The following is a 12,539-nucleotide window of genomic DNA, read 5'->3' as shown; positions in this document are numbered from 1 at the left end:
GTACTGGCTATTGAACCAGGAGACTATATGGTATCCCTGGATATACAGGATAAGTACCTGAATATACCTATTGCCATGTCGCATCAGCAGTATCTGCAGTTTGCTATTGGCAACCTCCACTATCAGTTCCAAGCTCTACAATTTGGACTGGCCACGGCTCCTTGGATCTTCACCAAGGTCATGGCCATAATGACGGCCCATCTCTGTCGCCAGGGAGTCAGGATCCTGCCGTATCTGGATGACTTGCTGATTCTGGCAAACTCCCACGATGTCCTCCTCCTCAGTCATCTGCAACTGACGATAAGCTTCCTACAAGCCCACAGGTGGCTCATCAATTGGAAGAAATTCTCGCTGGTCCCAACTCAGAGCATAGTGCACCTGGGGGCACACCTGTACACACACAGTCAACGACTGTTTCTGTCTCCAGAAAAAGTCCTGAGACTTCTTCAAGACAGGATAAGATGCATCCTTTGTCGCTCCAGAGTGTCGATACACTCGGCGATGCAAGTATGTGGTTGGCATTCTACCATGTCGGCATTCGACATGGTAGAGTACGCTCAATTTCATTCTCGCCCTCTGCAGAGGTTAATCCTTTCCAAGTGGGACGGCTTTTCTCATCGGATCAGATCTCACATGATCACTTTGACTCCATAGGTTCGTCCGTCGCTGACCTGGTGGCTACAGGACCAGCAGTTGAGCAGGGGCCATCGGGTCCCCAACTGGGTCCTCCTGACGACGGATGCCAGTCTAAGGGGATGGGGAGCGGTGTTGGATCAACACTCTTTTCAGGGTCGGTGGACCGAGGAAGAATTACTCCTTCCAATAAATATCCTAGAGCTGAGGGCGGTGTTCAATGCATTATCACTTGCCCTGCCTCTGGTACGAAACAGACCGGTTCAAGTACGGTCAGACAACACCACGACAGTGGCATACATAAACCATTAAGGCGGCACTCAAAGCCGCATGGCTATGAAGGAAGTAGGCAGCGGTAGGGACAGTCAGCTAAGCTCTGTTACATCACCCCCGCAGACCTCTTTTCCGGCATGTAAATGGAACCCGCGGAGAAACTGACATTTAAGCACCTAAAAGGGCTGTTACACATTACTCATAAACCCTTAAATTTCTTTTCAGGTATTGACGCTTTCAAATCCATTTGGCTCTCCTATTCACACTTCACTATTGTAATTTCTTTATTGGAGCTGCTCCCATATTTACAAAGCGCAGGTCACTGTTCATTTAACTATTAAAGAAGTGTCAAAAATCCTTTGTTGGGCAGAACGCCATCTGCCAAGTATATCGGCAGTGTTCATTCCAGGTGTCCCGAACTGGGAAGCAGACTACCTCAGTCGCCAGGATGTACACGCCGGAGGGTGGAGTCTTCATCCGGAAGTCTTTCAACTCCTAGTGGACAAGTGGTGGGGTCTACCGGACGTAGATCTCATGGCGTCTCGACACAACACAAGGTTCCGGTCTTCGGATCAAGGACAAGCGTTCGTGGATGCACTAGCAATTCCATGGAACTTTCGGCTGCCTTACGTGTTCTCTCCAGTGTCACTCCTGCCCAGGGTTCTACGGAAGTTCAAACAGGAAGGAGGAATGCTGCTTGTAGTCGCTCTGGCGTGGCCCAGAAGGCGTTGGTTCTCAGACCTGCAGGGTCTCTCGACGGGGCATCCCCTTTTACTTCCTCAACAACCAGACCTCCTCGTACAGGGACCTTGTCTCTAGCAGACCTGGCCAGACTAGCTTTGACGGCGTGGCTCTTAAAGCATCACACCTGAGAGCCAAAGGATTTTCAGAGGTGGTTATTCAAACTATGTTGAAAGCCCGCAAACCGGCATCTGCCCGGATCTATTACAGGGTTTGGAATTCTTACTTCACCTGGTATGCTGAGAAGAATTATGATGTCCATGGATTGAGGACTTCCAGAATACTGTCTTTTCTGCAAAGAGGCCTGGATTTAGGTCTTCGTCTGGCCTCCCTCAAGGTTCATATATCTGCCTTGTCGGTTTGGTTTCAGATAAAAATTACCTCTTTACCTGATGTTTAAACGTTCATTCAGGGCGTTATTTGGATTCAGCCTCCCTATGTCCCTCCTGTGGCTCCATGGGATTTGTCGGTTGTGCTGAATGCTCTGCAAGAGTCTCCATTTGAACCTCTTGAATCGGTGGATCATAAATGGCTCACAGCCAAGGTCCTGTTCTTGCTGTCCATTGCCTCTGCGAGACGGGTGTCGGACTTAGGTGCTTTGTCCTGTCGTCCACCCTTTCTCATATTCCATCGGGACCGGGCCGTTTCTACAAACTCGCCCCGGTTATTTGCCTAAGGTGGTGTCATCTTTTCACCTTAACCAAGAGATTGTGGTTCCGGCCTTTGTCTCTTCGGATTTGTCTCCCAAAGAACGTTCTTTGGATGTGGTTAGGGCTCTCTGTGTCTATTTGAAGAGGACTGCCTCCATCAGGAGGTCAGATTCACTTTTTGTACTGTTTGGTTTTAACAAACGTGGCTGGCCTGCGAATAAGCAAACCTTGGCCAGATGGATTAGAATGGTGATTGCACAAGCCTATGCACAGGCTGGACTCCCAGCTCGTGCTGCAGTTAAAGCCCATTCTACTTGGTCTGCTGGACCTTCTTGGGTGGCCCGCCATAGCGCGACCCCAGAACAAATGTGCAAGACGGCTACGTGGTCCTTAGTGAACGCGTTCATTAGGTTCTATGCCTTTGATACTTCCGCCTCCCAGGATGCTTCCTTTGGACGCCGGGTTCTCTTACCCACTAGTGCGCGTCCCCTCCCTTGAGGAACTGCTTTAAGACATCCCCAATGTTTTCCCTGTGGAACATCATGTACCCCGCTGTAGAAAAGGAGAGTTATGGTAGACTTACCATGGTTAATTCTCTTTCTGTGAGGTACACTGTGTTCCACAGGGTGCCCACCCTGACGCACCTAGATTTTTTGGGTTGTATGGCATTAGCCGCTAGCACTCTCTCCTGTCGTGAGTTTGTGGTTCTATGTGACTAACATCTGCCTTCTCTTTTATCTGCTCCTGCATTGGACTGGTTAAGGAAACGGAGCTCACAGTGCCTGGAGGCAGTGTTATAGAGGAGGCCCCAATGCATCCTGGGACAGTCAAAGCTTTGCCTGATGGTGTCTCTGGATCAAAATCCCACTCTACACCCCAATGTTTTCCTTGTGGAACCCAGTGTACCTCGCAGAAAGAGAGTTAACCATGGTTCGTCTACCATAACTCTCCTTTTATTGACACTAGAAACTTTCTTTAATATTGCCCATATTAATTGACACTAATTTCTTTCTAAAGAGTATCATATCATTACTTTTTTTTAATCCAAATTCTTATCTGGATACACTCCTATAAGGTTAATTAGTCATAATCAGAAACACAGCTGATTGCTTGGAGGAGAGACTGCAATAAAGTAATTAAGACTACAGTACGTGTTATTTCAGTTGAACTGTTTCTTGTAAGCATGGATTTAGAAGTATTCTGCTTTATTTGGAACCGTCAGTCTTTTTTTTTTTTTTTTTTCAATTATTCACTTCACGTGCTGTACCTTTTTTTTGTAATTTGCAATTTCTAAACCATGCAGAGGTTTATTATCAGACAGCAGCTGAAGTATATTGATTTATACACATACCGATTATATTATTTTATAATATTCATTAGCGCCATTGTTTTACATTACATTTATATAAGTCTGACGTAAGCATTTGCAAGAGTTCTTTTACAATTTCTTTACATTTATAACAAGTGACTGTCCTTTGTAGTCAGAACTACCGTTTTTTGTAATAATAAAGCAATTCGATTTGTTTAAACTTCTTTACGATTGCTAAAATTCTGTATCACTTGTCAAAATGACAGAACGACATAACCGTAATGTCAGTGCCGGCGGCTGTGCATGCTCAAATAGAGCAATACTTGAATTGCTCCATCTAGTGGCCACCGGCATGCAAAACCACGTCCCACAGAGGTGAGGAGCAGCGTCTTTTTATTATATAGGATGTACCTACATATTAAAGACAAACATAAATAATTTAATTTTAATTAGGTTAATGCTAAGTGCATCCGCCCAATTCTACTGTACATAAGTATTGGGCTGATCACTGAAAACATTTTGAGTGTATGAGTTGTACTGTAAATATATCACTGTTACATCTAGGTCTGCTTCCTGTGTTTCAACGTAATCTATCTAGGCAAAGATTAATATCTTAAAACATTGCATTAAAGAAGGTTGTGAGGAAACAATCTATATTTAGCATTAGTATAGGTGCTTAGTGTTTTCAACATTAACATATTGTTTATCTACCCACAGGAGCATTGGAGTAATCACTTATATCCTGTGAGTACACACTGACCATTTTAATAAACAAGAATGTGTATATTCTTTTGACAGTGAAAGCACACTTCACTGGGCTATCCACTTACAGAATAGTGTAACTAATTATTTGTGTTCAATTTGTGGAAAGTATGGGGACTATGTATCAAATCTTGAAGAGAAATAAAGCACCAACCAATGAGCTCCTAACTGTCCTTTTTCAAACACAGCCTGTAAAATGTCAGAAGCTGTTTGGCTGCTATTTTATCTCTCTCCCCTTTATCACTATCCAAGCTTTGATAAATACCCTCCTGTGTCACTAGTTACGAGGGCCAATTTTTATTACTAAAGCTGAACTTTTTTTTTTTTTTCTGTTGAAAAGTTTTCCTGACTATTGGTTTGTATGATGGTGTAATCACATTTTCTCTGGAATTATCTAATATACGAGGATGGTTCAATAAAGAAGTTAACCAGACCTCTCATTGCATATGGCCTTGGTACAGATTTTTGCACACAGTACCCATTCTTGTCTAAGCATTTGCTCCAACGGTATACCAAGATATCTGTCCTAGCATAGAAGAAATCGGTGTTAAGCGCCTGAAGCCAATACATGACTTCTTGCTGAACTTCACAGTCAGTTGTGAATCACCTTCCACCCAGGTGCTTCTTCAATGGTCCAAAGTGATGTTCAGCTCATCAGCAATATCAGTAATTCGAATGCTTCTGTCCTCCTGAATCAGACCTTCACTGCGGCATAAATTTAGTGTTCATTCTAGCACTCTGCACCTTATCAGTTAGGATTATTTTTGTTTTAAATGGCAAAATGTTAGACATGATGTATCGCTGCAGCTACTGTTTAGGTGTAGGGTGCTAGAATAAACACTAAATGTTGTCATCTGTGGTGAACGTGCTTGGCTGGCTAGATCGCTGCTCATCTTGAACGTCTGTCCTGCCGTTATGAAAGGCAGTGCAACAAACCTGTTTCCGTGACATGACATTATCACCGTAAACCTGGACAAGTTGTCGATGAATTTCAGCTGCTGATGTGCCCTTTAGACGCAGAAATCTGATCTCACTCCGCACCTCAATGTTTGAATTGGTTTCTGCCATCCCCACCATCTTACAACTGACATTGGGACGGTATGACCGATATGAGGCTCAGTGTAATGGCCATGACGGGAAGCAGTGGTCTGCCTGCTCTGGCCTGGTGGGAAATTAGAATGAAATTGAGAATGCTACAAACATGAGATGTCTGTTACCTTACTTATTGAACCACCCTCGTACAATGTATTTTTTAAGGAAAAGGGGATGATTCTGAGTTGGGAGAAAGTAAAATAAGCAAGTAACTTTACCTTTAGATAAGCCATGTTGTAATGCATGGGGTCCAAATATTTTTTGGTATGCAGGCTGCTTTTGCATTAAGCTCACAAAGCTTTATGTTCACATTGCAATTTAGATTTGAGCTTGGACACATCCCTCTCAAATCTAAATATCTCTGCACATTTTAAAGATGCCTCAGCTGCAGTACAGCATGGTTTTACCAAGGTGCACAGTTGCTTGATCTTTTTTCCTTTGCTCCCAACTCAGAATCGGTCCCAAATTCCAGTCCCTAGACAATCACTACAGAGCCAAGTGACATCCTTTATTGAACAGTTCCACCTACTTTGCATAGGCAAAAAGTTGTTTGCAGAGAAGAAAACCAAATTTGTTTAGATTGAAAATGTGAATTCACAGTTTAAGACACTGCATGTTGTGTGGTAGAGTGACTTAAGAATTGCCCTGCTTGATCTCTCATGGAATTCTGTTACGTGTGTGACCTGTTTCACTTATTTATTGAGTTTTCTGATATTTTTTTGCCTGCATTTCTATTTCTGTAGTTTCCATTGCCTCATTTTTTTTTTTTTCTTCCTTACGGACACCTGTTTTTCTTCTTCTGACCTACTCATTTTGATTTTCTTTCTCCTACCAGTTTAAGCGGGGCATCTCCCTTTCTGGGAGAGACAAAGCAGGAAACACTGACCAATATTTCAGGCGTTAATTATGATTTTGATGAGGAATATTTTAGTAATACAAGTGAACTTGCTAAGGATTTCATACGAAGACTGTTGGTCAAGGATCCTAAGTGAGTCTTTATTCCAAAACCCAATATACTGTGCTCTTTTAATGCTTTTCTTTAGTTAGAAACCTTTAACTGTACTGAAGAGGATTGTGTGAAACCTTTATCATGTCATTTTCTTTTCAGGAAACGGATGACAATTGACCAGAGCTTGGAACATTCATGGATTAAGGTGAGAACCAGATATTATAATACCGCTCACAGGATGTCACTGTATTGTTTGTAGGAAAAAGGCCTGTAGGGTAAATTTACTGAACAGTGCTTATCTAAGTTTACCATTTTCAATGGAGTTGGATGCTGGATTTAAAAGGGGCATATGATATTAAATACAATTTATGTCTGGTATAAGTAAATGTACCATGCAGAAGACGCTGTACATAACAAACATGGTATCAATGGCAAAAGGGGGAAATCTTAAACTTTTGTCTGTCTCCGCAGGCCATCAAGCGCCGTAATGTTCGCCACGAGGATAGCGGGAAGCGGCCTGAGCGACGGAGGTTAAAGACCACCCGACTGAAGGAGTACACCATCAAATCACACTCAAGCATGCCTCCTAACAACACCTATGTGAATTTTGAACGATTCAGCCATGTGTTAGAAGAACTAGGAGCAGCAGAGGATGCATTACGTGAACTGCAAAAGAGTCAAACTACATCCCGCGAGGATCTTTGTGCTCTGCGCTCAATTTATGAAGAGAAAGAAAGTTGGTATCAGGAAGAGCAAGAAGGAGTAGCCCGTCAGCTGATGGGGATTCAACAGGAGCTACAGCGTGGGGAGGGGCAACGTCGGCAGGTTCAGGAAGAACTGCGGACTGCCATGCTTAGCGCAAATGGTCTGAAGAGGAAGTTTGGCCGACTAGAAAACAGATATGAGGCACTAGCTGCACAGTTCACTGCAGAGATGAGCTTCGTTGAAGAGTTGCTGAAAACCATGGAGAGACCAGGGGTAGAGGGTGTTAGAGGCGTTTGTTAGAACTAGGGGGTGTAGGATGGTGGTCATACTAATTGAGGGTAATATAAAGGTGGTGCATGCTGTTATAAACCGCCTTCTTGCTATAATATTCCTTGGAGATCTATTTTTCTCACACAGAGGGAGGCTGTACGGACACGTTTTGTAGCGTTAAAGGGCAAGAAGGTGCAATTCCCAGTCACAGAGGATACATGTTGTGAAGATGTAAAATGGGACAATTATATGCACTGCAATAGGGTAGGAGTGGTTACGTTAAGCAAATTGTGTATAAAATGGTAGTAAAACCATATTTTAAATGGAATATTATTTAATAGGATATAAAGGAAAGGTGAGGGATGAGAGGTGAAAAGTGCAGATAAGTGATAATATGGTTTGGTTATCTTTCTCTCCTCAAGTATATGAAGGTAGAAGGCCTATGCGGTTTGTTATATTTGTATGGAGTAATCATTTCATGTTTCTTTTATAGACAGCAATGCTCACATACTGTACTTCTAGTTATGTGATTAGTGAAGCCGCTCATCCTGTTTACACTGTTGTGTATATTTGATTTCAAAAATTTGTTTCTACATAAGCAGTTTAGAGTCCTCATTTTACGGTCAGCAAAAATTTCAAAGTAATACAATTAAAGTTAATCATTAGGTACATTTAAGTCTGTTGTAATATGTACATTGACCACCAGAGAACAGTGTTGCCTACATTCAAAATATAACATCCTGTATAAAAGAGGATTTGTTACAATTAGCGTCTGTCTGCTCTCAATACACTTACAGGGCTGTGTATATATTGTCTTTCCCATCCCTTAGTAAGAGTTTGGGGTTACTGACCTTCAAAGAAAGAAGGACAAGACCACGGATTTTGCACAGAGATGGGGATTTTCTCTCTGTCTCGCACAGATGTATCAAAATCCGCATGTGTCTGTGTACAAGACCAAACAGTGATGAACTAAAAAAAAGTAAAGCAGCTGCAGACAAAGATTATGTATAGTGGAGATAAAATATGTGTTAGTAATTGTACATTTCAATTTGAACCTCACTGAGTATCAAATAGAAATGAAACAAACATACAGATTTTAGCTCAGAACTATGTTAGGAAATATGGAAACTATAGCGTCTACATTTGTATTTTCTAATGTAGCAAAATAAATCAGAAATTAAGATTGACCAACATGTTGGATTTTGCGGATACCCTGGCCCAAGCATCAACAGAATGGGAAATTGTCCCAATTATTTGCTGATGTATGGGCCCCATTAGTGGGCATTACTGTGCTCTGGTCATTGGAAGAACAATATATCGCAAAAAAAAAGTCAGAATAGTGATCCGTAGACCAGAATAATCACCTGTAAACACAACAGGCTTAATGAATTCCAGCTGACTTCTGGAAACTGCCTTGACGATCAATCCAGCATTAATCAAATCTGTTGTGAGATCATAGTGAGCAGTAAATCACCTGGTGAATGTAGCGCAGGAAAACTTATACACCATTAGTGTAAAACCTATGAGCGTGTACTTGGCAACTCCATACAAAGGAGTTTAAACAGATAATAAAATTAACCCAGGACCTCATGGTTTTACATCGAATTGTATGTGCAACATTGAAGGTGACAAAGGGCAGTATTCAATTAGTGTCTGATCCTCTCCGACGGAGAGGATCCGACACTTAAGTATTCAATTTGCGGGCTTTTTCACAGGTTTAGGGGTATATGCAATTCCGGGCGTATTGCGGCAATTTTTCGCCCGTTTTTTAATTCGACACAATTCGACCGTCGAATTCCGGCAGGTGGGTGCCGGAATTCGACATATTCAATAAAAAACGGATTCGACAGTTCCGCTGTCGAAAAACGGCCGATTTGACGGATTTTGATTTAGATTTTTAAAAATGTTAAAAAAACGGTAAAAAACCCGAAAAATATTTGCGTGGGGTCCCCCCTCCTAAGCATAACCAGCCTCGGGCTCTTTGAGCTGGTCCTGGTTGCCAAAATACGGGGGGGAAAATGACAGGGGATCCCCCGTATTTTACCAACCAGCACCGGGCTCTGCGCCTGGTCCTGGTGCAAAAAATACGGGGGACAAAAAGAGTAGGGGTCCCCCGTATTTTTTGTACCAGCACCGGGCTGCACTAGCTGGACAGATAATGCCACAGCCGGGGGTCACTTTTATACAGCGCCCTGCGGCCGTGGCATTACATATCCAACTAGTCACCCCTGGCCGGGGTACCCTGGAGGAGTGGGGACCCCTTCAATCAAGGGGTCCCCCCCCCCAGCCACCCAAGGGCCAGGGGTGAAGCCCGAGGCTGTCCCCCCCATCCAAGGGTTGCAGATGGGGGGCTGATAGCCTTTAGTAAAATGAAAGAATATTGTTTTTTGCAGAAGAACTACAAGTCCCAGCAAGCCTCCCCCGCAAGCCGGTACTTGGAGAACCACAAGTACCAGCATGCGGGGGGGAAACGGGCCCGCTGGTACCTGTAGTTCTACTGCAAAAAAAATACCCAAATAAAAACAGGACACAGACACCGTGAAAATATAACTTTATTTCACACATGCCGACATACATACTTACCTATGTTGACACGCCGACTCTGGCCACGTCTCCGTCTGTCGACGTCCGGGGTACCTGAAAATAAAATCATACTCGCCTTAATCCAGTGTCCTGTGATATTTGTAATCCACGTACTTGGCAAAACAAAAAAACAAAACGCATATCCGCTCCACACGGACTGAAAGGGGTCCCATGTTTACACATGGGACCCCTTTACCCGAATGCAGAGACCCCCCGCGACTCCTGTCACAGAGTCTCTTCAGCCAATCAGGTAGCGCCACGTCGTGGCACTCTCCTGATTGGCTGTATGCGCGTCTGAGCTGTCAGACAGCGCACCGCACAGCCCCCTCCATTATCTTCAATGGGGGGAACTTTGCGGTCAGCGGTGTGGTCACCCGCGGTCAGAGGCTGACCGCGGGTAACCCCACCGCTGACCGCAAAGTTCCCACCATTGAAACTAATGGAGGTGCTATGCGATGCGCTGTCTGCCAGCTCAGACGCGCATAGGGAATCAGGAGAGTGCCAGGACGTGGCGCTACCTGATTACCTGAAGGGACTCTCTGTGACAGGAGTCACAGGGGGTCTCAGCATTCGGGGAAAGGGGTCCCATGTGTAAACATGGGACCCCTTTCAGTCCGTGTGGAGCGGGTATGCGTTTTTTTGTTTTGCCAAGTACGTGGATTACAATAAAAGAACCGGACACTGGATCAGGTGAGTATATAATTTTATTTTCAGGTACCCCGGACGTCGACAGACGGAGACGTGGCCAGAGTCGGCGTGTCAACATAGGTAAGTATGTATGTGTCGGCATGTATGTAATAAAGTTTTACTTTCAAGGTGTGTGTCCTGTTTTTATTTGGATATTTTTTTTGCAGTAGAACTACAGGTACCAGCGGGCCCGTTCCCCCCCGCATGCTGGTACTTGTGGTTCTCCAAGTACCAGCTTGTGGGGGAGGCTTGCTGGGACTTGTAGTTCTTCTGCAAAAAAACAATATTCTTTCATTTTTACACAAGGCTATCAGCCCCCCATCCGCAGCTCTTGGATGGGGGGGGACAGCCTCAGGCTTCACCCCTGGCCCTCGGGTGGCTGGGGGGGGGACCCCTTGATTGAAGGGGTCCGCACTCCTCCAGGGTACCCCGGCCAGGGGGATTCTGGTATGAATGGTCGACCATGTTATGGTCGACAGTCATTAGGTCGACCACTATTGGTCGACATTGACATGGTCGACATGGACACATGGTCGACACATGAAAATGGTCGAGACATGAAAAGGTCGACATGAGTTTTTTTTACTTTTTTTGGTGTCGTTTTTTGCGTAAAGTGACTGGGAACCCCAATAAGTGCACCGCGTCCCCTCGCATGGCTCGCTTCGCTCGCCATGCTTCGGGCATGGTGCCTTCGCTTCGCTCGGCACACTTTACCGTTCCAATCGTCGTCCATGTGGATCGTAAAGTATGGAAAAGTTCCCCAAAAGAAAAAAAAAGTTAAACTCATGTCGACCTTTTCATGTGTCGACCATTTTCATGTGTCGACCATGTGTCCATGTCGACCATGTCAATGTCGACCAATAGTGGTCGACCTAATGACTGTCGACCATAACATGGTCGACCATGTGAACGGATACCGGCCAGGGGTGACTAGTTGGATATTTAATGCCGCAGGGCGCTGTATAAAAGCCCGGTGCTGGTACAAAAAATACGGGGGACCTCTACTCTTTTTGTCCCTCGTATTTTTTGCACCAGGACCAGGCGCAGAGCCCGGTGCTGGTTGTTAAAATACGGGGGATCCCCTGTAATTTCCCCCCCCCCCCGTATTTTGGCAACCAGGACCGGCTCAAAGAGCCCGAGGCTGGTTATGCTTAGTAGGGGGGACCCCACGCATTTTTTTTTCTGAATTTTACCCCATTCCATAAAAATAAAAAAATTATTATTATTTTTAAAAATATATAAATAATACTTGTGCCTCCTAAATAGACAATCCAAGTACCTAATCCCTTCTAATATAAATAGATATGCTATTACCAATAAAAAAAAAACACAAAAAAAAACATGTTTTAAATTTTTTTTATTAGATTCCGCCAGCAAAGTGTGGCGGATTGAAAATGACGAATTTACTGTCTAAAAGCACTGTTGTCGAATTTACAATCTTCAATTGAATATACTTTTGTCAAATTGCCGCATTTGTACCATTGCAGAAATGTCGAATTTGAAAAATGTCGAATTTCAAAAAGTCGAATTTGGAAAGTCCGTTTTTTTGACGAAAAGTACTGAATTGCATTGTCGAATTTTTTTTTTGGGCGAAAATGTCCCGTTTTTCGTCGTTTTCGGGATTTCGACCGCAATTGCATATACCCATAGCCTATTTTTAACATTGCCGATCCAACTTTTTTTAAAATTCAAATTGGTAGTGTCGAAAACAGGCCTAAAACCCGTCGAAAATGCCCTCACACAAAATATGTGGATCAGCGGCTAATCCGCTGATCCACGTATTTTCCGACAAGTCGGAAAAACGGCAACGGACTTGAATAGGTCGAATCCAGATTCGACCTATAAAAGTCTGAAAATGCAGTTTTTCTGACTTGTTAGATAAATT

The 12,539-nt window shown here is 43.8% G+C and overlaps 1 protein-coding gene across 1 annotated transcript in view; it reads left to right on the top strand.

Annotated features, from left to right (window-relative positions):
• DAPK3 (death associated protein kinase 3) overlaps window positions 1-8,149 on the top strand; it is a 65,297-nt gene extending 57,148 nt beyond the window's left edge. Inside the window, exons 5-8 of the mRNA XM_063914854.1 lie at window positions 4,324-4,350; window positions 6,296-6,448; window positions 6,569-6,614; window positions 6,881-8,149. Coding sequence (XP_063770924.1) covers window positions 4,324-4,350; window positions 6,296-6,448; window positions 6,569-6,614; window positions 6,881-7,414 — 760 coding nt within the window. The 3' untranslated portion in view covers window positions 7,415-8,149. The remainder of the gene's footprint in view (window positions 1-4,323; window positions 4,351-6,295; window positions 6,449-6,568; window positions 6,615-6,880) is intronic.
• The last annotated feature ends 4,390 nt before the right edge of the window (window positions 8,150-12,539 follow it).

The sequence above is a fragment of the Pseudophryne corroboree genome, chromosome 1 (assembly GCF_028390025.1).
Source record: "Pseudophryne corroboree isolate aPseCor3 chromosome 1, aPseCor3.hap2, whole genome shotgun sequence".
Classification (NCBI taxonomy): Eukaryota; Metazoa; Chordata; class Amphibia; order Anura; family Myobatrachidae; genus Pseudophryne; species Pseudophryne corroboree.
The sequence above is the reverse complement of the archived record's forward strand: the minus strand, read 5'-3'. Positions and strand labels throughout refer to the sequence as shown.